The 27,137-nt window shown below is 39.9% G+C and overlaps 1 protein-coding gene across 7 annotated transcripts in view; it reads right to left on the reverse strand.

Annotated features, from left to right (window-relative positions):
- Pde8b (phosphodiesterase 8B) overlaps positions 1-27,137 on the reverse strand; it is a 179,865-nt gene that overhangs the window by 80,957 nt on the left and 71,771 nt on the right. For 3 of the 7 annotated variants that reach the window (XM_070031221.1, XM_070031218.1, XM_070031223.1), the window contains exon 2: positions 6,980-7,039. The exons of 1 other annotated variant lie outside the window; for it this stretch is intronic. In XM_070031221.1, the coding sequence (XP_069887322.1) occupies positions 6,980-7,039 (60 nt within the window). Of the gene's footprint in view, positions 1-6,979; positions 7,042-27,137 lie in introns of those variants that run through there. 3 more of the 7 variants (XM_070031222.1, XM_070031219.1, XM_070031225.1) reach the window with 2 other exon arrangements.

Genomic DNA, 27,137 nt, shown 5'->3' on the forward strand with positions numbered 1-27,137 from the left:
GGATCTGCTGGGAAGCATTTTTAGAATACTTGATCTTAAGCCAACACCTGGTAACAAGCATCTCCTAGAGCAGACCACACACATAGTCCATGCAAGTTTCCTCCACATAACACTAAATGATTAGCTAGTATGATCAGAGGAGGGGCCAATTCCAGTGTAAAACAATTCCTAGGTGAGAATTCCTCTTAAATGTATCTAGGAAAGTGATGTTACCAAGAGCTATAGTTTGATGAGACCTTTCTATTGGCCAGCCTTTGAACCTAAAGTACCTGTGATGTACCCACTCAATAATCCCTCAGTAACTGTAGAGGTGGCTACTGTCCTCATACTACAAACAGGAACAAAGGCTTGAGTGATTAAGAGACATCTGTATATATGGCCACACATATAACAGGATGTGAACTGAGGCCAGACTGACCCCAGACTGGGTGGAGTAAGCAGAAGACACAACCTGGTAGTAGTAGAAAGTACAGACTGGAAGGGAAATGCTGCTGAAGTGAGTGACCTTTCTGTACCTCTCCAGCACTCCATTCTCCTCTCCAGTGCGCATTTTACTTAATGTGAGATGACCAGATTCCCATGCAGCCATATGATCCCCAATACATAATGTCCCCAAAACTAATGACCCCACAAAATTTCATACAAAATGGAAGAATAATTTTGAAAAAAGGTGCCTTGCTTAGGAAAAATAGTTTAGGCCACCTATGTGGATGCAGTTCCCAGCTCATCGGAAAGCCTGGCGAGACAGGAGTGAAGACAGGACTCTAAGCATAAACGAATGTATCCAAGCACTGATAAAGGCCACTTAATTTTTAGACAGCATTCTGTGAATAGGAATTTACTGCCTCATAATAGTTCCCTTAGTTTTTAATTTTCTTGCCAAGACTGGAAAATCTGACTTTCTCTGAGTCACATACACTCACCCAGGATAGATGTGCCGCAGAGTATCACACTGCTCTCCAGTTCATTCCACACCTCCCTGTGCTCAGCCAGCTCCATGTGGGGCACGCTTGGCCCTCTGTTCCACATCCCCGTTTCCTCTGTGAACTCAGCAATGCACTCTCCAAAGCAACCACATCCTGAAACAGTCTTATCAAGCCATTTCCTCCCAAGCCCTTAGGGCTCTTGGCTGATGTAACTAATTAATATTTTTGGCATTCCAGTGAAGTAACAGAATAGATATTTTTCTCCAAGGGGGAAAAAATACGACAAAAGTGAAACCATCAGGACATGGTTTGATTTTTCTAAGGCACTTGCTTGGTCAGTAGCAGAAGCACAAAAATACATGAGAGGCCATCAATGTCCCTAAAGTTAAGAGTGTTATGAATAATGAAATCCACTTCTCAGACCTCTGCGTGTGCCATATCCCTAACCCTGCAGCCCTTAGCATGGAGCCTTTCGCATAGTAGGTCCTCAGTAGATTCGTGGGGGGGAGGGGCACATGCGTGCATATGTGTGTGTGAGAGAGATTCATGTATGTGTATGTAGATTCGTGTGTATATAGACATATGTGTGTACGTAGATTCGTGTGTGTGAGAGATATTCATGTGAGTGTGTGTGCATGTGTGCGCACGCGTGTGCCCCAGTCCTAGAGCTTGAACTTTAACTCAGAGCCTGAATGCTGTCTCTGGGCTTTTTTTTTTTTCTTCAAGACAATCTTACTACTTACATCACAGCTCCACTTCCAGCTTTTTGGCGGTTAACTGGAGATAAGAGTCTCAAAGACTTTCTTGCCCTGGCTGGCTTCAAACTATGACCCTCAGATCTCAGTTTCCTGAGTAGAATTACAGGCATGAGCTACAGCACCCAGCCTCAGTAGATTCTTATTGAATGGATCAATTAGTCCAACTATGTTTTAATGACAGACACCAATCAATACAGGCATCTTGGGTCCTAAGTTGAACTTCTTGGGTTTTTTTCCCCAAGGAATCTTTTTTTCATAATTTTTTTATTGTGATTAAATGATTAAATGAATTTCACAAATTTCACAGTATTGTGAGTGATAGTTAAAGTCACAAACACAATTTAACTTTCATGAGGCAAATTGTCATTATCATGGTCTATAAAGTTTGTGAATTCTATGAGCTTTGACAATACAGCTATTTCTTCCACATCGGGTGATATGTACCTTTCTTTCCTTTTGCTTAGTGCTAGCTGTTCCCTTTATCCCTCTCATTCTCTCCTTCCCATTGCTGCCCTTGAGTTGCTTAGTTCGTTTTCATCAATGTCCAGTGCAGCTGATGGGCCCCTCTGTTGTATGTTTTCCTGTTTCCCTCTGATTCTGTGTCCTCCTCCTAGCTTCCTTCAGATGTGCACATGTATATATACCATAAATGTGGTGAACAACATGGGGTCATTTAGTAATGATACGATGAGTGGAGGTCCTTTTTTCTCGAGTCCTGTTTACTTTGTCATATCTGCTTGCATTTTGGATTTAACATCTACATATCAGGGAGGCCATGTACTTTTGTCCCTTTGCTCTTGGCTTACCTCACTCAAAATGATTTCTTCTAGTTCCATTCATTTCCCTGCAAATGCCATTATTTTGTCCTTTCTAATGGCTGCATAATATTCCATTGTATATAGGTAACAGAAATTTTGGATCCATCAATCTGTAGTGGGGCATCTGGGTTGTTTCCATATCTTGTGAACAGTGCTGCAATGAACATGGAGGGGCATGTGTCCTTGTATCCTGTTCCTGTTGCTCAGGGTAGATGCTTAGGAGTGGTATGGCTGGGTCATAGGGGAGGTCTATATTTAGCTTTCTGAGGTACCTCCAGACTGCTTTCCAAAGTGGTTGTATTAGTATACATTCCCACCAGCAGTGCAATAGGGTTCCTCTTTCTCCGCATCCCCTCCAGCATTTGTCATTGGCTGACTTTAGGATGTGGGCCATTCTGACTGAGGTAAGGTGGTATCTCCGGGTTGTTTTATTTGCATCTCCTTTACAGTCAGGGATGATGAACATTTCCTCATGTGTTTCTTTGCCATTTTTATCTCTTCTCCTGGGAAGTCTCTCTTAGTTCCCTTGCCCATTTAGTAATTGGTTTGTTAGGTTTGGGAGGGATTAGTTTCTTGAGTTCCCTATATCTACTGGATATTAGCCCCTTATCTGATATATTGCTGGCAAATATTTTTTGCCAATTAGCTGGCTGTCTTTCTAGTTTGGTTGCTAAGTCTTTAGCTGTGCAGGAACTTTTTATTTTAATGTAGTCCCATTTATCGAGTCTCTCTCCAATTTGTTGTGACCCTGGGACTCTGTTCAGGAAGTTCCTGCCTGTGTCTATAAGTTCAAGTGTCTCTCCTACTCTGTCCTGCAGTAGTTTCAGAGTTTCAGGTTTGGTTAAGGTCTTTAATCCATTTTGAGTTGATGTTAGTGCATAGTGACACGCTGGGGTCCACTTTTAGTTTTCCGCATGTGGCTGCCCAGTTTTCCCAGCACCAATAGTTGAAGAGGCTATGCTTCTTCCACTGTGTGTCTTTGGCTCCTTTGTCAAATACCAGCTGACTGTAAGCATGTGGTTTTATTTTTTCCAAGGAATCTTCTAATTAATTATTCTATCACTAAGAGAAGGACTCTACCACTTTCTTAGCTGTCATTTGGGTCCAAATTCATGCAATGTAAACCAGGCCTGGTATGTAGCAACACAGGCATTCTAGACCTTCCTTGTGTTGGTAGGTTTAATATTCATTTTATTATTATGTTAAAAATAATTGTATATAATTATTTTGTATACAAAATCATATACAAAGCCAAAAATATTTTTGTGTTTCAATATATCAAATACAATAAATTCAAAACTACATTTCCATTAGAGGAAAGTGAAGCTTTTAACAATATTTAAATCCTGCAAAGGACTACATCATGTTTGAAAGGACAGAAAATACAGAATAACTTGGGATAGTCTTATAAAATTTGGATGCTTAGTATGTATAATATATGCAGGTATGCAGTATAAAATATAAAATAAAATCAAAATGAAAAAGTATGCTCATCGAAAGCCAGAGTTATAAAATGAATAAAAACACCTGGGATTGGGAGACAAAGGACTTTGTTATAAATATATGTGAAGAATTTCTTTTAAAGACTTAAAAAAATTAATCCAATTAAACAAATGGAAACCAGGCAGAGTGATTCATCTGAATGTAATCCCAACTACTTGGCAGGCAGATAGAAAAAGTAGGGTCAAAGACTAGTCTAGGCAAAAAAGCTAGTGAGATTCTCTTAAAATGACAAGTCAGTCATGGTGATGCACACCTGTAATCTCAGCTGTGCAGAAGGTATAAGTAAAAATATCACAATCCAAGGCTAGCCTGGACAAAAAACATGAAACTTACTTGAAAAATAACAAGAAGAAAAATGGGTTGGTCAAACAATAGGCATTTGCCTAGCAAGTACAAAGTCCTGAGTTCAAAACACTTGCTCCATTACAAAAATGATGAATGGATTTAACCAAATACTTCACAAAAGTCTTTAAGAACTTATAATAATCTATGAAAAGTCTGTAAGAGCTTATACATCAGTTCAGTGAAGCTGCAGTCATCAGATAAAGCAAGATAATCTTGAAAGATGAGAATAAAAATGGGGAACTCACACTTCACAATTTTCAAACTGCAAATGTTATAGTGGTTAAAACTGTGTGGTACTGACATAAAGAGAGACGTAAAAACCAGTGGAAGAGAGCTGAGAATCTATCAAACTCTCACATTCATGGATGACTGATTTTTAACAAAGATGTCAGGACAACTCAATGCAGAAATGTGTATGAGTGTGTGTGGGGGGGGGGCTGTGTTTAACAAATATTACAGGGACAATTCATTATTCCATACAAATAAATGAAGACAGATCCCTACCTATAAAAGAGAACTCAGAGTAACTCAGAAAATTAAGTGTAAAAGCTAAAATTATAGTGCATTCAGAAGTGAACAAAGAACTAAATCTTGGTGACTCTAGATTAAGCAATGGGTTCTTTGATATGACATCAAATGACACTGAATGAAGAGAATAAATTTCAGAATGATGCAACAATGAAGTATTTGGGGAAAGGGCACAGGGATAAGCGAAGTGTTCAACAGTACCTACAGTCTTTTACTTTTTTTTCTTCTGCAGTGCCAGGGACTAAACTCAGGGCTTTGAACATGCTAAGTAAGTGTTCTACCACTGAACTATGTCTACAGTCCTTAGATTTTTATGACAAGCTCTCAATTTGTGAGCTATTCTGGCTTCAAACTTGTGATACTTCTGGCCCCTACTCTCAATTTGTGAGCTATTCTGGCTTCAAACTTGTGATACTTCTGGCCCCTACCTCCAGAGTGCTGGGATTACAGGCATGAGCCAATATATATACCCAGCTGCAATCTTTGTTTCTGAAAAGGAAAAAAAATTACCTCTCCCAAATGAATAGGGCTAATATTAATATTTAATGAAAGTGAGTGTACACATATACCTTTATAAATATTTGAAATATTTCACAACTTGACAACTTACATTTTTTAAAGTATGAGACAACCTTAGCATAAGCATTCATTGCCAGTATAGCACAGGCCCAAATGAGAAAACTACATTAGCTACCCCCCTCTCCCCGCTACCCCTCTCCTCTTCCCCTACTCCCAGGGCAAGTACTATGAAAACTGCTTTGTGAATAAATATCTGGTATCAGTGCCTTTACTTGTCATTGCCTTTACCCAAAACTGGAGTATGAAGTAGATGCCCTCAGAATGACAACTGGAATTTTCCACTTGTTTGTATTCTATACAAATAGTTGTAGCTTATTTTTTCTCTCTCTCTCCTTCTCTCCCTGCTCCTAGATTTATTTTCATCAAATTTTCCCAAGCTAAATCTCTCCTTTTTGTTTTTTTCCTTTGCCTAGCATCGTATTTCCTTCCTTCTCAAACAACCCTGAAGCTTTATTGTCTTTTTCCATTTGCTCCTAACTTGCACTGTGCACCTCCTTAGCTCGTTTCCACCAGCATCGCTACACTTGTCTACTTGTCTGTGGGTTCACTCTGAGCCCAGGGTGAGCTGCCAGGTGCTGGCAAGCTACATTGGTTATAAAGAGGAGGGAGATTCATTATTTAGGATAAAGAAGCTGATTTATATACTGAGGGGAAATTTTCCAGTTATTTAAATAGGCATAAGCTCCTTTTGTACATGTTTCTCTGGAAGTTGAATACGTTGTGAGAAAAATAAGAGTTGTGGTGATCGTTAGAGTCAGGCCATTCCCACAGGTGGCTGGGCCTTCTGTCAGGGACCCCCTGCCTCTGTGTCATGAGCCCGGTAAGTAGGCTGCTTGGCCTGAAAGAGAACCTTTCATTTTCTCCTCTCCTTCTCTCCTCTCTTCTCTCCTATTCTCTCCTCTCCTCTTCTCCCAGCCCCTGCCCTCTCCACTCCTCCCCTCTCTTCTCCTTTTCTTTCATCTCTTCTCTTTCCCTCCTTCACTTCTCCTCTCCACTGCTCTCTTCTCCACAAGCAACTAATATAGCACATTATGTTTCTTAAGCACATTGCCTTGCAGACTGTGTTCTAGGCACTCAAGGCCTTCACTTCACTCACAAGTGAGAAAGGCATTATGATCTCCATTTTTTAGCAGGATAATGGGATGTAGGAGAGGGACAATATATAAAAGTTCATACAGCAGAGCCTCCCAGCTACAGCTCATGGCAAAGCTCCTTACTTTAACACATTCTGTTCCTGCATGTAAAAAGAAGTGGGACAGTCTAGTTTTGGGTGGAAGAGTGATTCTTCCTCACAATCCGTCATGCAAACTACTCTTCATGTTTATACTCAAAACGGGGTGATGTCATCAAGAATACAATTTGGGTCTTCCAATGTGATATTAATAAAAAACAAACCATTGAAAACACACACCATGCAAGAGGGCAAGGGTGGCTATCTGCTCTTGCAGCAGAAAGTTCTCAACACTGCCCTCATCTCCATGTGCCCTGACAATAAAGCCCCTACTGGGGAACAGAAGCATACCTGGATAGGGTCCTGTGTCAGTCTCATGGGTCCGATGCGTACCTCTGCAGAAGATACCTGCTAAAGAAAGAATAGCACATGAGAAGGGCCAACTCTTAAACGATACAAATCGACATATCCTTCCTTACATTGTGCCACTCAGTAGACACTAGATAGAAAGTACCAACTTATTGACATGGAGATGGGTTATAAACTATCATGAGTTATAGAAGAATATATAGTCAGGTGCTGGTGGCTCATGCCTATAATCCTAGCTCCTCAGGAGGATGAGATCTGAGGACTACAGTTCAAAGCCAGACAGGTAAGGAAAGTGTGAGACTCATATCTCCAATTAACCAGCAAAAGCCAGAAGTAGAGCTGTGGCCCAAGTGATAGAGCACTATACTTGAGCACAAAGGCTCAAGGACAGCCCGCAGGCCCTGAGTTCAAGTCCGAAGACCAACACACACACACACACACACACACACACACACACACGCACACACACACACACACACACACACACACACACACACACACGAAATATATACATTCATATATTTAAAAATGTCTGGAAGGACATATTCCATAATTGCCAAGTGGCAGGACTTGCAGTTATTTCTACATTATTTTCATGATACATACTTATTACTCTATAATATAGGCAAGCACACTTTACAGGAGAACACAATTCCATACCTTCTATGTCCTAGGAACTACTGTTATTATTAGGACTATTTATTCTGAAATTTAAAATGGAGTAGGAATTTCCTCAACCTTAGAGGTTTCAACATATCTGTGGTTTAATTGCTGTTCTATATTTAGATCTTATTTCTCTTATCTTCATGGCTTAGTACAGTCATTTCCTCAAATGAATGTAATAAAAAGCACCATGACCATAAGAGGTTAGACTCCTCCTCGGTGCTCCCGGAGTGAGCCTGAGGCTTTTAGGTGCTCAGTGGCTCATTCCATCTTTGCTCAAGGAAGAGCAAATATTTGGCTTTACTTTTAATTACTTGGTTTGGATTTCTAAAAATCAATTTTCTTTAGACTACCTTGGCTGAAGGTCTTGGCCTTATCTCCATGGGTTCCATTTTGTTTTTTCTGTAAGCTGTTGATCCTGCATGAGCTCCCTGTCAGTCTGAGGGAGCACTGTCAAGAGCATCAGAGACACTGCAATGTCAGGGCCCCAGGAGGCCTTATCCATCAAAAGGACAAGCCCCAAAAGTCAGAGTTTCTATAAATTATATTGTGAAAGACTAAACATTTTCCTTCCTCCTCCTATTCTCATGCTTCACTCCAGGCTCCTATGGTGACCTGCCCACCAGAAGTGCCTCCATTCGTTCTTCTTTGTCTGGATTCTTCATCTACATCCCATGGCTAGGTAAAAGAATAAAACTGGGACTCTGAGGGCCTGGGCATCTCCCCCAGGCCTGGGCCTTTCATTTTGGGCAGCAACTCTGAGACTTAAAACCCTACAGAGGTACTGAGGAGGGGAAAGCCCTTTCTCCCTTGCTACAGGAGGTCATCGCCATGCCCACGGGGCCTTTGCATGTCAGGTGAAAATGACATGCAAAACATGACATGCTAGAGTTGAGCACATGCCTCTCTCACATTCCTTTTCACTGAGAAAATTAGCAAGTAAGTATCCTGCTGCGGGGCCCATGCTGACAGTAGCAGTCTGGTGCCCAGCCCAGGAATGACAGCAAGTACATCCTATCCTTGGTCCCCTGCTGTGTCACATCCCATCGCCCAGTGTCCTGCCAGCCCCACTTAGCTCCACCCCCAAGGTGTATGTTGTGTGAAACAGAGGTGCTCCTTAGAAACAGCCCAGTTGCTGGGAGGTCAAGAGACTGAGGGGAAGGCACTTGCAGACAGACAAAGCTGTACACAAAAACAAGGGCAATTCACCCCTACCTGACAAGTTGCCCATAACCATTATGCATGGGAAGTGGTGATACAGCTGGCCTTCTTCAGTGGCAGGACTTAGTAGTCTAAACCCTAGGAGAATTATCTGATGACTGCCCACTCCCTGAGCAGCACTATCCCATGCATTGTGCTTAGCACTTTCATGCTGGTGATCTTGGCAGGAAGTAGGCAATACTACTGAAGGACAGTGGAGAGCTTCAAAAGATACACTCAAGCTAAGATCCTGTTTTCCTGTCTAAAGGCTTTTTCTCACAGCCACCACCATCCCCTGCACACATCCAGTACTTTAACTTTTGCCTGACACAACTCAGTAAAAAGCAGAGCTATGAGTCTGAGAAGGCAAAGCCAGAGCCTTCTCCCAGCCCCTGCCTCTCTTGTCTCTACCTGTCCCTTACCTATCTCCTCCCAGCCACACCTCATTGTGCCCCTCCCAATGCTGTCACTCCACCTTCACCTCCAGCTTAGGTACCTTAGTTTATTGGCTCTTCTAATCATGACCCACACTTGCATCATGTCTCTTGACTTGTCTTTTCCCTCTTGATCCATGACTCCCAGTTACCCAACTTGGATTCTATGCCAACAGAACCCATGAGGCTATCTTGGCTGGCTCTGCAGGCCAGTCCAGGCAGTGGCCAGCAGAGGAAACCTATAGCAAGCAGACTCACAGACAGCAGTTTACAGGGCTGTGCCTGAAGCAAAGGAATCCTGATGTCTTTAATCCACCAGTTCCTCACACACCATTTGTCCACAGACATCCATATGTCCAAGCCAAGACTCTCTACTTCAAAGAGCAAACTGAGCAGGTTGTACAGGTCCTCAATTAGTTTCCAAGAAGTGAATATTTTTGCCAGGGACAGAGTAACAAAAAAGTGGGGGTGGTAATACTAGGAAACAAAATTCTATGCTCAGGAAGAGGGGAAAAATGGAACCAAAGTATAGAGATGGTTCTGAACCACTGCAACCACAGAAGTTTTCCCAATAGCCTAATGAGGAAGGGTTGCTTATCAACATACAGGTTTAACCACATCATACATTTTTAGTGTGTCTAATATGTATGTACACACAGGCATGTGTACTATCATGCATGTGCATGATAGATATCATATGTGTATATGTATATACATATATGGATATATGCATATATATTATATATATACATATGCATGTAAGCAGATTACCATCTCACCTGCACATATGTCCACTTGCTGGGGTTGAGAAAGAGTCCTGTTTTGTAGTGTATACTGATTATTGTGGTATAAACATTTTCACCATGGCTGATCTCAAGCTAGCAATGTAGCTAGACTATGTTAAAATAAAAAGATATTCTCTGACTATACAATTGAGAATAAATCTTTTTATTCAGGGAGGGTCTACATACAACAAACTCCTTCAGTCATTGTTGATTTGCAAATGTTTATTGCTTGCTTTTCCTCGAGAGTTCAGCTGGATATAGAATTCTGGTTGGGATACAGTTTACTTTGAAGACTATGAACTTGAGAGACAGGAGAAAATTCTGATTTGGGAGGTCGGAAGATCTACTATGCCTGTTCCTCATCATGAAGGCAGACAGATGATGAAGAATAGGAAGACAAAGAGAGTGGGTTAGAGGAGAGGATTGTAGAAATATGGAAAAGTCCAAGCAAAGATAGGAAGGCAGGAAAACAAAGGTATTCACAGGGAAGAAAAGAAGTAGACAGAGAGGTTGGATGACAGTGTATAAAAATGAAGACTGAATGGGTTGAGGACAGATCCTTGGTTCTGGAGAAAAGCTTCCTTATTCTATAAGCACCATTCATCACAGTATAGGTTTTAAAGAAAAGATTAACATAATGAGATCTGAGAAAAAATAAACATTTGGTTTACCTACTTTCAAAATAAAGAACAGAGATTTAGCCAAAATGAAAACAAAAAGAAACAACAACAACAACAACAAGCGAACAAAAATCCTCCAATGAGTAGAAGCTATACATATTACAAAGATCAAGAAACAAATTACAAGACCAATAGGCAAAGCTTGATTTTCTGTTAATTGGTAGAACTTCAAAGTGCAGTTGAACTGGCGCAGAACACAGGCAATGAGAGACAAAACTGTGAGAGAAAACAAGACAGCTCATTGGCTCCTTCACTTGTCATGTTATCACACTCTAAAGGTGATTTCCACATCCTTGGTGGTTTCTGCTTCCAGAATCTTGCTAAATAACTTGGCATCCAGTGTTATGGCTATCATCAGACCAGAGGGAAACTGAGATTCAAGAAGGAAAGTAGAAAGCCCTTCCCCACCTTCTAGGCTCATCCTGCCAGGGCCTCTTGTGATGCCCTCTACCCCTGAGTGTGTTCAGCCCCTCCTCAAGCTTCACCCAAGGCAGAAGCAGTGACTTTCCCTCCTCAGTGCACCTCCTGTCCTTCAGAACACTTACTTATCTAGGCAAGATTGTGTTTCTTAAGAACATACACTATGTCTTTCACCATTTAATCCCTTGTCTCTAGAAGGCACTCAGCAAATACTTTGTGGAATTGCACTGAGATGCTTAAGACCCCCAGATGTTCAGTATCACAGTCAGGATTGAGACTGTAGTCTTTTACCTCCCAGGGCACTGCTCTTCCATGATGCTCCAAAATTTAGAGTTTTATTCTTACCGTACCACCCACTGTCTCCTGGTAAGGCTTTCTGGACTCTATCCTGATTCTGCAAAATAGATGATCTAATACCTGGAGATCTTTGCTTCCATCCTGATAGTTTGTTAACAGGGCTGCCATCAGCAGTGAGAAAGAAGATTGTGTGTGTGTGTGTGTGTGTGTGTGTGTGTGTGTGTGTAGTACATGTGGGGTTTGATATCTTCTATCCTCCAAAACCCAACTCAGAATCTGCACAGCTTCTCCTTTGAAATCCCTTCCTCCCACCATGGAAGCTCCTCAGTGTCTGCACACAGCACCTTCCTTCCCGCCCCTTCCCACCATACACTGAGCTTAAGATTCATAAGGGATGTCTACAGCAAAAAATAATTTCTCACTCACAAAAGGGACTAGCGATGGATATGGGAACAAGCATTTTTCAAGTGCTCTTAACCTCCTCTGCCTGTTCCTCTTTTGCTTCTGATTTTAAAATAGGATTTAATCATCTCAACATGTCCCCTGTCTACCCCCTATTCTCAGGCCAACTTATTCCTTTATCCTTCTGAGCTCAGGGTAAATGGAGGTTACATTTGCCTTCTGCCTTTTGGATGGACCCCACCTATCCTTTGGCTTCTATCCAGAAAGGTCCTAGCAGTGCAGCATCTGGATAAGCACACAGTGAGGCTGCACGGCTCTGATTGGGCTGCCCCAAATTAAGAACCCCATCTCACCTCATGGACCCTGCTCCAGCAACTGTGCTTAGCACTCTCACAACACGCTACTTCCTTCTGTCCCCTCAGCCATTGCCTACTGGTTGACTCTGCCTTCTTTATAGTTTTCTTCTTGGCCCTTCCCTGGCTTTGATCTAGCCACTCTTCAGCACTTCCCAGTATCTCTGTCAGTCTAAATCTTTCAAGGCCCAAGAGGTCAGTGGGCATCTCAAAAGCAGCCCCTTCCCATCTCAGCTTCTACCTTTGGCCTAGATGTCTGTAACTACTTGAAACAATCTGAGGAATTTCTAAAATATGCCAGTGCCTGGACCAACTCCATACAACAGAGTCAGTCTCCGAGGGTGGGGTCTAGACGTCAACACTATTTAAATCTCCATGAGTGCAGAAGGTTTAGGGCCACTAGTCTACTTCTTGAGCAGACATCTGTTTCATGTTCAGTCATGGCCCCTCACACAGACTATTACAGATATATAATTCAACATTAGGGCAGGCACTGTGCAATGAGACAAGGTGCTATATTTGAAGCCTCTCAGTAAACACGTTGTTCCTCTGAAATTTAGTAAAACAACATCCTAGAAAATGGGACTGCTATTTCATGGCCCATGCTCAAGATGAGTAACTGCTTGGTGCCTACACCCCCAGAAGTAGCTGATGAATAGCTCACATACATACATAATACATTCCCTCATGGAATGGTTGTAACAATTCCATAAGAGAATCCCGTGCCCCTCTGCATAGATAAAGAAACCAACACTATACACAGGGTAAGAAGTTTGCCCAAGCACATGGCACTGAGCTTAAAGCTCAGGTCTCCCTTACTGGGAAAGGTATGCTCTTATTTATGTATGTGCTTATATCTCAGTTTGTTCTAGAGAGGTCTTCAGCTGGTATACTAAGGCAGGTAACAGTAAGTAAGAGTTTTAGAATGGCTTATAAAATAAGACTTTTAAGATGTGGTTGACAAGTGATGAGCATGTGAACAGTGGAGCTAGTAGGGAGGTCAGTGTATATGATGTCTGCCTCCCATGCACATGCCTGGAAGCAGTGGGCTCCCAGTCTACACAGTCCAGCCACGAGGGCAAGGATGGAGGTGACAGCCCAGGACACACCATGCACTAGACAAAGCGATGCATGTCTCAACACCACATCTCACACTGGCCCGCCCACGCCCTTCTCTTCACGCCCCAGCATCACAGTTATGGATAAGGCTGTTCTTAAGGATGATCGCTGCTGTCAGTGAGCTTCAGTGAGCTAGGCAAGGAGAAGATATTGCCTTTCAGTCTGCCTGAAAAACACAGCCATGAAAAAAGATAAAGAGGCCATCCTCTCATTTGCTCTGAAGCAGGAATTAAAAACAAAAAACAAATCATAAACCTAGCAGTTGTGCAGATGCCATCAGAATCAAGCACAGAAAACCTGTCTGGCATAGTCTAATGGAGGAGCCATTTCCCTCGTAAATATTAGATGAAGGAGAGAAAATATTTATTTAGTAGTCATAATATCTACAGCCATGAAAAAAGAATGTAGCCTGACATTGATTATGTATTAAAATTGAAAGGAAAGAAAATGTCTAGACTCTAATCCATGAAATGAAAAGTAGCCTAAGGAGGCCAGCACATGGAAGCTTTAGAGTTAACTTCAGGGGAGAAAAGAAAGGCTCAGCTCCACTTTGATGTGTGATTACGTCAAAAGGCTTCCTCCCCATCACTCATGCAGTGCAGAACTCCAGGCATGGAGCTTCCATCAATAACAACCCCACCACAGCATCAGTAAGGCTGAGTGCATAAACAAACACAGTGCAATTCCCAGACTCTCAAGATCAAACCCAAGGTCTGACCCAGACAGCAGAGGAATTTAAAGGCAATAGGGAAACGTGACATCTCACATCTCACAACTAACTAACTTCCTTCTTTTTATTAGGGATACTACTGCTAAAAGTCACTGCCGAATGACTTTAAGCTTGTAAAATAAAATAATGTATAATAGACAACAAGCCAAGGACCCCCTCTGATTATTCCCAGACCATGGAAAACACACAAAAAAATCCCTTTTTGCTCCTCATCCATCCCACTATTCACCTGCCCATGCTCCTGAAGAGCAAATGCAGATGGGAGAAAATGGAAAGGGGCGAAATTCAAAGCAGTCCATTCTACTTCATGGTCAGCAGTTCTAGTAAACAAATTTGATGGGCAAGAAAACAAGCCATCTGCTAAAAATGAGTTTTAGAGATTTCCTGTGGATTTCAATTAACCATCCTGTCTCTGTGCTCAATTTTACTATTGATAAACCAGGGCTGCTTTGGAGAACCAAGGATGAAATGCCTTCCCTGCTTGGCTCCAAGAGTAACGCCGACCCCATGCAATGACCCCAAAGCAACTCTGGACTTTTAGCCCCATCTGATATCCCACCAAGAACCCAGTGTCACACTGTCAGCAAAGGCAATCTTCAGTCCCAGAGCCCGTGTGGTACTTGAGAGTAATGTACATGTGTCAGGCACTGATTCCTGCAGAAAAACTAATTTTATTGAAATGAATCCTGTTTAAAAGTAACCCATGTGAAGTCACCAGCAAACGCAGCAAAACCAGCAAAACGCAAATGCCTAGATTTCGGAATGCCTAGATTTTACTTATTTGGCAAAACGGTATTTCCAAGCAATTATTTTCTTTTAAAGAAAAGAACCATTCACAACCTAACACAACACCCAAGTGAAACTGTATACAATTAAAACTTTTACACTCTTATAAAAACTTAGCATTGATGTAAGATGCTCCCAGGAAAAGTCCATCTGGACTCACACCGAGCCCGCACACCCAAGACATGTCCCCATTTCACCACCTTGACCTCTGGGGCCAGTGAGAATGCCCATGATCTTACTTCTTTGTATTTTGAAGATGTAGGCGGTGGGAAGGGGAACACCATCAATGGAAACTGTTTACTTGCAGTAATTTCACTGAGGAAGTGCTCCCAAAGCAGTGCCCCCAACCATTTTTCTCATTGCTCTCAAAGCATGAAAACCTCTTCCTCAAAGAGAACCTAAACTATGCACCCAGCACCAGTTTTCATTAGGCTCCAGCATCGAGAAAAATGGTCTCACATATCTTGGGTCCGGGACAAGGGGCAATCCTGGCCTACTCTATTTTGTGTGGGGGAATTTCTAACCTAACTGTTTCATAAGCAACTCACTCACAACTCTTGCACTCTGCTTACAATTTTGCAAGCAGGTCACAGATGGTCACTTTGTTAGGAAATTTAGGCTTTCCTAAGCATCGATGGTTAGCCATATAGTTCTGGTGGAAGTATAGATAGATCAAGAAATCCAGACTGGAGAACCAGAGACCATAAAGGAGCTGCTACAGTATTCCATCTGGGTGTTTCTCAAACTGTGGTCCCTGAACCCAAAGCCTCATCCTCAGCTGGAAATGGTAGAAGTGGAAACTCTCAGAACCTACTCCAGATGGACTGACTCATTGCTGGTGGGTCAGCAATGCAGACACTGGCTGGTCTTTCACTGGCTGGTCTTTAGATGACTGTGATGCTCACTAAAGTTTGAGGACCATCGATGCTGACCAGAAATGTGGATTGCCTGCACTAAGGACAGGAGCTGGGGATAGGAAGAAAGGGAAGCAGCAAAGGCAGGCAAGGTTCACAAACTGAGACATATGTGGACAATGGAGGAGAAGAAAATGCAGCTCAAAGATTCCGGTTTCAGTGACTGAAAAGTAACCAAGAATACAGGAGGAGAGGACCAAAGACAGCCTTAGAGAACACCAATGTTGAGGCCAAGAAGAGGCAGAGAAATCCACTAAGAGCTGGAAGAAAAGGCAAACGGTGATTCTCCTAGAATATCACCACTCAAGCTTTGTGTCCTACCTCTACCAAGTTATATAGCTAGTCATAATGGACAAGTTGATATCTGATCATCTCCAGAGGAGCCAAAGTAGTATTTTCATGCAACTGAACATTCAATTAAAAATTCCTTTATTGCTAGTCTTTCCAACAGCCATTCTTTACTTTTGTCTTACCAGAAGTCACTGACTTCTGTTTGGTGATTCTAAAAACAACACAGTCTATTTGTGAACAAAGCACAGGCATTTAATTTCCCTGATAGAACAATTGTTTAGGACTAGGCATATGACTTGAGTTGGAGCAATATATATTCATCTCCGGAGTTTGCAAGGAATACTGAGAAAGAGCTGTTCTTTTTATTTTTAAATATATGCTCACTGCTTGTCAAAAGATGCATGTAACATCTTGACAAAATGCAGGAATGGAAGCAATATTGTGGAAAGCAAAGTGGAAAGACACCAAGACCCTCAAGATTTATGCTTTGCCATAAGGACTCTCAGTTCTTGTGAGCTAAGAAATTGCCCTTTTTCTTATTAAGTAAGGTTGAGTGAGCTTTCCTTGTGTTTAAAACAGAAAGACCAATGAAAACAAATTACTTCCCCTTGTTGATATTTGAAAAATCTGATGATCTGTATCCCGAGTGGAAAAAAGGCCTCACAAACTACAGCTTCATCAAGGTGTGGCTGCCCTCACCAAGAATGTAAAACAATCACAACCCAAACAACAAAGAGTGGCTTCAACCTGAGCAGAAGACAAATGGTACTGCAGCTGAGAGCTAAGAAAACCTCTTTCGTAGCTGTCTTTGGACCAGAAACACACATGGTAGTTCAGAAAGATTAGGGGTCTAAACAGAAGCTAGGGGGACTAATGAACCTCAATGTATCATGTACCAGCCAGCAGTCCCTATGCCAAAGCTTCTCCAATCACAGTAGCTCTCAGAAGAGTCCTCAACAAGGGAGGGTTCCTGGGAAATCCATTCCTTGAGGTCTGGCACATTCAAACGTGGTTTTTATAGTTGAAGGACAATGTCATTAGCGATAGAACAATTGTCTCATTTTGTCTTTTCTAGATTGTCTTGGACATGTTTTGCTACTCTCTCCTAGCTTAAAACATTGCTATTAAAGACTGATGCCAATCTGATTTTTTTCTTTTAAAAAATTTTATTTTAGTGTAAAGATGCTGTACAGAGGGGTTAAAGTTACGTGAGTAAGGTCATGAGTACATTTCTTGTCCAGCATTGTTACCCCCTCCTTTGTTGTTCTCCCACTATCCCTTCCCACCCCACCTCCTTCATTCCTCCCCCTGACTTCTTTTTCTTATAACTGACTTGGATAGTTTTCCTCCAGTGTCTCAAAAATTTTTCATTATGGTGCATTTATTTTGCTAGAATATATCTTAATGTTGTCCATTCCAGATTAGTTTTGTAGTACTTGTAAAATTATTGGGATTTGAACTCAGACTCTGCCTACAGACTCTGTGCTTTTACATATGACATTATTCCAGGACTACTTGAGTACTGACAGGGAAAACTGAAATTAAGAAAAATGATATGCTGCCCTCCTGATTGGAAAATCATCAGTAGGAAGACATTGTCTGGCCTGAATGAATCTAAATAGTAGTTATGAAAACTATCCTGACACAACTATTTTTTCTCTTTTCTCTTTGAATCCAGGGCCTCAGTGTGATGCCTGGCAAGTGCTCTAACATTAAGTTATGTTAGCTATATCCCCAGCCCTGAATTTTTAAATTTCACATATTTACATATATTTACAATTAAATAGGTTCAATTTTACATATTTGCATATTTATAGGGTACAGTGTGATATCTCAACTATGAATATCTAGTGTAATGATCAGATCAGAATATCCATTACCTCAAATAAGTTACTATTTCTTGGAACTGGGAACATTTAAAACCCTATGATCTACTTTGAAGTACATAATTGTTGACAAGTGTAGTTATTTTGCCATGCTGTACAACATTAGGATTATTCTTTCTATGCAATTGTACCCCTGCACCCACTGACTATCCTCTCTCCATCCCTACACCCCATGTTCATTCTACCCTACACATCTATGGGATCAATTTGCTTAGCTTCCAAGTATTGCAGAATTTATAGTATTTATCTTTGTAGATCTGACTTACTTCACTTAACATAATATCTTCTAACTCCAGCCATGTTCCAGTATGCCATTTTTAATTTGTTAAATGACTGTGAGATCCAAGTAGAAGAATAAGTATCAGCAACAGGAAGAAAAGGGTAACATGTAACAATGTACTACAAAGATATAAGTGTCAAAATGGTATAGTTCTGGCAGCATAAACAATGAAAATAACAGAAATCTGGATCTAACTATGTGTACTCATGGGTGTGCATGCATGTGTGTGTAAACATAGGACACACTATATAAAAAAGTGCCACTAGGCACCAGTGACTCACACCTGTAATCCTTGCTTACTCAGAAGGCTGAGATCTGAGGATCAAGGTTCAAACCCAGCCCAGGCAGGAAAGTCGACAAGACTCTCCAATTAATGACAGGAAAAGCTGGAAGTGGTGATGTGGCTCAAATGGTAGAGTGCTAGCCTTGAATAAAGAGAGCCTAGAGTTCAAGCCCCAGGACTGGCCAAAAAAAAAAAAAAAGTGACATTTCCTATCAGTGGAAAACAAGTGGATATTTAATGATAATGCTGAGCTAACTGGTTAACTACACGGGAAAAAAATTAAGTCAGCCTCATGCACCATGCCAAAAATACTTTCAGATACATTTTAAATGAAACTATTAAAAACAGTATAAGCAAATTTTTATATCACTTAAGGGCTCAGAAAGCTTTTGGTAAAAATATCAAAGATACAAACCCAAAAGAAAAATTATGTTTTGATTAATAAAAAAATTCTCAAAAGAATACTGAATATTAAAATATGAAACAAACTTAAAAAAGTAATATATGGCCAAAAAAAGAATTGGCATCCTATTTGAATTTTTAAAGTTCTAATAAGACAGTAATAAAAATGGCAAGCACCCCAATTAAAAATAGGTCAGGAAAAGTACATGCAATTTACAAAACAAACACACAAGAGGGCTGTAAAAATTATGCAACAATGCTCAGTCTCTCTGGCAATCCAAAAATGCAAATAAAAACAAATAGATTCCAAAGATTTTTACAATGACGATCACTGGAGCTGATTATCATGGAGGGTCTGGAGTGACCAGCATTTTCATACTCTGCCAGAGGGAGAAGAAAACTGTCCTAGGAACACTGAATACCTTTACACACACACACACACACACACACACACACACACACACACACACACACACACACACACACACACACACACACACACACACACACACACACACACACACACACACACACACACACACACACACACACACACACACACACACACACACCATGCCTTCCTGGGAATGCTAACTGAAACAGCTGAATTCCAAAATGAATCCAAAACGTTTTTGATCACAGTCCCCTTTCCTTTGTTTATACATCTGACAAGATATGACAAGATATTTATCATGAGATAATTTGGCTGCCATAACCACAAACTGTTGGGGTAAAAGGACCCTCAGATACAGATGCCAGCTCCATTCAGCCACAGTTGGGGAACCAATAAATGATCAGCTGTGACAGGATACATCCCAGCATCCAACACCCAACCCATCTGCTACAACCAACACTCACAGATATTTGGTGAGTGGGTGTTTAATTTAATACATCATTAAAAAGCTGAAAAAGCACTTGGTAAATGGAAGATTACTTTGCTCCTGGGCATAAAACATAGGCTGCTGAAGAACTAATGCTGCCAGTGTTGCTATTTGGTAAGAGGTTTTTAATATATGATCAATCTGTAATTCCTTTCCCCATGTGTAGCTAAGGGATAATGTCTCTTGCACAGGGCAGATGTTGAAGCCACATTCCTCAGGGGTGTGTCTTGGCACACCAGACCATTGATAAATGATAAGTATTATGATGATGATATAGTCTTCATTCTTTTAGAAAATACCACAGCGAGCCAGAAATTAAATAGGTGCCTCATATTTGTCGTCTCACTTAACAAGTTCTTTCTTTAGTGTGCAACAAAAATGTAATCCCAGAACATTTGACTTGCTCTCTTATGTCAACTTCTAAATTATCTAACTTTGAATCTGTGCAAAGTTAGATGTTGGGAGGGAGTATCACAGAAGAGAGAATGTTTTATACCCTTTTTTATTATTACAAATATCCTCATGGACCTCATGGTTAAGGATGTTTTCTAAGAATCTGAGAATTGGAAAATCCCCTTCACCTTTCATTTTATAGACTGTGAATAAAGCATAAGAGAGTACATGGTGTACCCAAGGTCACATGTTGAGTGAGATATCACAGTGGGTAAAACTGAGGTCTCTGGACTGCTAAGCCAGTGATTCTTCCATCCTGCTCTTCTCTTTCCTCCTGGTAACCCTGAAAATGCTCTCCATCAGAAAAGATAAGCATATTGGGGGAGGTAGGGGAGGAAGGGACAGTAGGAGAAAAACAAAGGAAGTGGTAACAATGTTCAACAAGAAATGTACTCATTACTTTACTCATGTAACTGTAATCCCTCTGAACAGCATCTTAAAAATAAAATAAAATTTAAAAAAAGAAAAAAGAAATTATAAGCATATAACAGCACATTTTCAGATTGGAATTTGTAGCTCATCAGAGAGGAGAAACTTGAGGAGACACCATTGGAACCCCAGTGGGGCCGGCCTAGAAAGACCAGCTTGCACAAAGAACAAAACCTTTTTACATCACACACACTAAGCTACCATCACCCATCCAATTAGAAGAAAAATCACACTGGAGAACTATACCATCATCTTGTTCAAGAGTTTAATGTCTAACACTTGGTTTAATATATGTGTGTGTGTACATGTGTGTGTTTATAGATAGATAAGATAGATAGGTAGGTAGATAGATAGATAGATAGTAAATGTTCCAAATAATAGATTCATAGGAGATTTAGATTCTGAGTTATTATGTACAATGTCAAAATGACTGCAGTTAATATGTCCAAAGAATTCAAAGAGAAGATATAAAAATGTTTGGAAAAATCTTGGAACTGGGTTCTAGGAAGGTGGCTCAGTGGTAGAGTGCTTGCCTTGCACGCAGGAAGCCCTAGGTTTGATTCCTCAGCACCACATAAGCAGAAAAGGCCGGAAGTGGTGCTGTGGCACAAGTGCTAGAGTGCTAGCCTTGAGCTGAAGAGCTGAGGGAGAGCACCCACACCCAGAGTTCAGATCCCACGACTGACAAAACAAAAAACAAAACAAAAAACAACAACAACAACAAAACTAGGAACTATTAAAAATCAAGTGAAAATTTTAGTACTAAAAATACAATAGTTAAAATTAATCACTAAATGGCTTGGTTTATAAAGCTATTAGGCTCAGTGAGCAAAGAGTTGGGGAACTGGAACAGATATTAGGAAAGCCATATGTATATAATACCATATGAAGAGGATAAGACAGAGACTTAGATCAGAAACAGTATTTGCAGGCAAGTTGGCTAAGGATATTACAATGCTGAAGAAATAAACCAGTCCCCAAAGTCAGGAAAAGTATAAAGAAAGAGTACATAGAAAACTATACCTAGGTGAATTATAGAAAAACTCCTAAAAGCAAAATAAAAGTGAAATAGCTAGAGGGAGAAAAAGCAAACTGCTTTCAAAGAGCAGTAATAGTAAGACTGACAACTAACTTCTTAGTAGAAATAATGAGTGTGAGAACACAATGAAATAGCATCTTCAAAGTGCTAAAATAAAACATATGCTCTATACTTTGTAAAAAATATACTTCAGAAATAATAAAATAAAAACTTACAGATTAACAAAAACTGGGAATCTGTCACTAAACAAATTTGACACTAAACAAATATGAAAGAGAGATCTTGAAGCTCCAAGAGAAGGATCACAGCTGGAGGCTCACAGATGGAGAAACTCATGAATATCCCTGGAAAAAGGTGAATCTGCAAGTAAATATAAATCAATAGGATGCATAAAGCAATAACACCCTCTGGAATTTAAAAATAAATAGAAGTAAAATTCATGATAAGAAAACCATAATATTAAGAGGAAAATAACTGGATTTTAAGTATTCTATGATCCTCCTATTGTTTGGGAGAAAGGTAGAGATATTAATATTAAGCTAATCAGTTAAAAGTATTTTTAAATTTCCATTAATTGCAAAGGGAATAATAAAGAATGCAACTAGCAAACTAGTGGGTTATAGAATAAAACACTTAATTAAAAAAAACAAAATAAGAGAAAAATGTTGCTATAGAACAGGTAAGGAAAGTAGAAAGTAAGGTAATAACATTAAATAAGATAATAGCATTAAATACAAATATATTACCATTTATATTTAATAACACGAACTTGGTTCCTCTTGCACTAAGAATAAAATTTTAAACCACCAACCTTCTCACTTATAGCAGTAATACACTCCAGGAAAAATATAAAGAATATCTACCAGAAACACTGGAGAATGAACAAAAGTGGACATATTTTTGGAGGGGATTAGGAACTTGGAGAAAAATCCAGTATCTGTTGAATCACCTAGGTTTTTTGTTTGTTCATTTGTTTACTTTTGCAGTGATAAAGATTGAGTCCAGGGCCTTGTAAATACTAGGCAAATACTCCACTGAGCTATACTTCCAACCCATGACAGTTTCCCAGTTTTTCAATTTTTCACCATGAGGATAAGCCACAGTCACAGCACATTTTGGGGTGACCAAACCCTGGAAGAGAATTCACCATTATTTTTGCCTATAATACTAGAAGATAGATCCTGGGCAGCAAGAGCTGTTAGTGAGGGAAGAATCCCAGCAAGCAGGTAACTAGAGAAGGAGATGTCTAAATGGTAAAAAGAGATGCAAAGGAGTCCAGTAAAGACTTTTAAACATCTTAATGAAATATGTCCCACTTCAGTGACAAAGTGCTCACAGTTTGAGACTAATCAAATTAACTGCCTGCATAAACAATGCAAAACAAAACAAGGAGTCTTTACAACATAGCATTCACAATTTCTATGATAAACTCCCAAATCATTCCACATGAGAAAAATAATGGGCTGGATGTCAGTGGCTCACACCTGTAATCCTAGCTATTCAAGAGGTTGATATCTGAGGATAAGGGTTCAAAACCAGCTTGGGCAGGAAAGTCCATGAGACTCTTATCTCCAATTAACTGCCAAAAAGTTGGAAATGGTGCTGTGGCTCAAAGCAGTAGTGCTTGAGCACAAAAGCTCAGGAAGAATGCCCAGACTCTGCTAGTTCAAGCCCCAGGACCAGATGTAGGAATTACCAGACAAGGATGTTAATGCTTCTATTATAGCTGTGCTCAATGAGGTAAATAAAAAATGCATGTAACAAATGAAAAGAGAAGAAATATCAGCTGAAAGTCGAGACCACAAAAAGGAACAAACAAGTCGTTTCCTAACAAAAATAAGTGATAAATGTTTAAGAAAATGGAGCCAGATACTGGTGGCCCATGCCACCAGGAGGTTGATATCTGAGGATTGTGATTCAAAGCTAGCCAAGGCAGAAAAGTCTGTGAGACTCTTCAATTAATTGAAGAAAAAAAAAAAAAGAAATCCAGAAGTGGAGCTGTGGCTCAACTGATAGAGTGATTTTAAAAAAAGAAAAGAAAAAGCTCAGGGACAGCATCTAGGTCCCAAGTTCAAGCCCCAGGACCAGCACCAAAAAAAAAAAGTTTAAGGAAATGGGCTCTCAAACTGTCCTGCTTTTCTCATTTCACATTCTATTCCTGCATCTGATCATCATATCATTTTTATTATATTATATATTATAGTATATTATTATATACTAAGAAAAGCCAAAAAGAAAAATCTACCATAAATATTGGTTTTAAAAAACAAAAGGAACAAACAGAAAACCTTGGATTGAAAATAAAATATTGGAAACACTTACTGGATAGAATTAAGAGCAGTACAGAGATGAGAGAGGAAAAAGATTATGAACATGTTAGATAATAAAATTATCTAATATAAAGATGAGGGAAATAATAGGAAAAATAGAGAATGATAAATAAGGAACATCAGAAAAATCTATTTTATCTAAGTTAGCACAGAAGAATAAAAAAGACAATATAGACCACCTTGATGACTACAGGGTAAGCAAACATTTTTTGACCAATATTAAACTTGTATCCACCAAACTGGGGCCATTTTGAGAAATGATATCCAATTATTACTCCTCAAAAATAAGAATAAACTGAGACAGGCCCACATTGGAAATATGGTGACACTATCTAACTCTTAGGGAAGTACTGAATGTGGATGTACCCAAATGTACACTAAAAGATTTATACAAGAATTTTCAAACAGCTTTTTTCAGAATATCTTCAAATGGAGAAAATCAAACATTCATTAACATTAGAATAAAGTAACTGTAGTATAATAATGCAATGAGATTACAGTATAATATAGTATAGTATAATAATGGCAATGACGTGAAATACTACAAAATACAACAATATGGATTTAATTCTCAAATGTAATATTAAGTGAAAGAAGCCAAACCTAAAATAATACATGATTTAGTTTATATAAGATTTACAAGCAGGCAATGCTGTTCTATGGTGTTATAATTCAAAAAAGGTACAAAGTAATGATTGAGAGGGCCACTGAAGGTTTCTGAGGTACTAGTTCTATTTTTTTTAACATGTGGGACATTTATGAATGTGTTCCCTTTGTGGTAACTCATGATTTTTTATTTTTTTTGTTTGAGTATCATTTTCCAATTAAAATATTTTCTAAAAGAAACCTAAGCCTAAATATAACACATCATGCTACAACAATCCTGGCAGATATATAGGGAAAATATAGATGACCTTGGAACTGATTGTGACATTTTAGCTATGGCAACAAAGGCATAACCCATACTGGAAATTAACTTTGGCGTTACAAAAGATACTGTCGGGGCTGGGAAGGTGGCTCAGTGGTAGAGTGCTTGCCTTGCATGCGTGAGGCCCTGGGTTTGATTCCTCAGCACCATATAAACAGAAAAAAAACAGAAGTGGTGCTGTGGTTCAAGTGGTAGAGCGCTAGCCTTGAGCTGAAGAGCTGAGGGGACAGTGCCCAGGCCCAGAGTTCAGACCCCATGACCGACCAAAAAAAAAAAGAAAAAAAGATACTGTCAAGGGAATAATAAAACGTATCACAGAGTGAGAAAATATACATATGGATAAAGATCAAGATCATTTAAAATATACAAAACCTTTTTAAAACAACAGTAAGAAAAGGAACAACTTGATGTAAACAATGCACTAAATGATTTTAAAAGAGCTAAACAGGCACCAAAGAAGATATATAAATGGCAAATAGGCTTACAAAAATATGCTCGAACTCACGTCATCAGAGAAATGCAAATTAAAATAAGTGGGACAACACTACACATCTATTAGAAAACTCCCCAAACTGACATCATCTATTGCTGGCAAGAATATGAAACAATAGAAATTCTCATTCACTGTTCATGAAATATGAAACAGCATAGCCATTTTGTAAGAGTTTGGTAGTCTCTTACAAAACATACTCTTAACACATGATCTACAATTTTATTCTTTGATATTTACCAAATGAGCAGAACACGTGAAGTCCACACATAAAACCTGCACACAGATGTTTATAATAGCCATAGATGCCAAAACTTGGAAGCAACCAAAATGTCCTTCAGTAGATGAGTTCTAGACAATAGAACATTATTCGGTCCCAAGAAGAAATGAGCTATCAGACCATGAAAAAGATAAAACTAAGTGAGATGGCAATGTGCAAAGACTATACATATAGGTCATGGAGATAGTCTGGAAAAGGCAAAACTATGAATACTACTATCACCAACAGGTAACACTACTCAATGGTCACCAGTGACTAAGGAGAAGAAGAGAGGAATGGACACACTAAACACAGATGATTTTCAGATCAGTAAAACTATCTCCATGGCACTACAACGTTGGATACATGTACTTCACATTTATCACCAAGGCTTAACCTTAATGTAAAGTGTGGACTTTGGGTGGTAAGGCTGTATGAATGTGGGTACATCAACTGTAACAAATGTAATGCTTTGGTGAGGATGCTGAAAACAGGAGAGGTTGTACATGCCTGGGAAAGGAATATAAAGAAATTGTACTTTCTACACAATTTTGCTGTGAATTCAGAACTGCTCTAAAACATGAAGACAAAACCTGTTTAGTGCTTACTTACATAGTGAAAAGATATGCAAAAAACCTGTATTATTATCAATAACAATATATGTATACTTTTTCACTTAAACTGTACTTAAATTGCATGGAATTTAATAAGGCTCCTTCTCCCAGAGAACGTCCTTTATGCCGCAGGCCTGGGTTGGATGGCTCTGAGCCAGGAATCTTGCAGCACAGGAAGCTCCAGGAAGTTAGTGTAAGGTTTAAGGCCCAATCCTTATAGCATTCTTTTGGCTGGCATTTTAGAGTTGCACTAATAGAGATTCAAAATAGCCTTGTCCAGGTAGCCTCTGAGCTGAGGCTGAGCTCTAGTAACCATACCTAGATCATAGGTATGGGGTCACCAGGCAGACAGTTCTAGATCTCCAACTTTTCTGAGTCTGCTGGACATTGCTCCACCAGGATTCAGATCCAATGTCAGGGAAAGTGACTCATGACCTAGCAACCTTTCCCTAGACACCAGCTGCTGAGACAACTGCTACTGCTACTGACTCCTATATGCAAATAGAAGGCTCTCTAGAAGGTTTCAAAGCAGCTAGAAAGGAAGGAAAGGCTTCCTTGCAATAAAGGGTGCAAATACTCTCCAGAATGCTCTAATGTCTGACTTCCAGCCCAAGTCCTCCTTCGGCTCCTGAGCCATGTATTCCAGGAGCTTCTCCTGGCTGTTCTTGGTAGGGACAGTGCCTCCTACAGACTAGCAGGGAAGAGATAAAAGTTTGAACCATGGGGTCAAGCTGGAGCACACGCCCTGCCATGTGGCTGCTGTAGGACACATCTCAGGGTCAACTTCTGTCC

The sequence above is a fragment of the Dipodomys merriami genome, unplaced genomic scaffold (assembly GCF_024711535.1).
Source record: "Dipodomys merriami isolate MVZ:Mamm:240054 unplaced genomic scaffold, mDipMer1.0.p SCAF_20, whole genome shotgun sequence".
Taxonomy (NCBI): Eukaryota; Metazoa; Chordata; class Mammalia; order Rodentia; family Heteromyidae; genus Dipodomys; species Dipodomys merriami.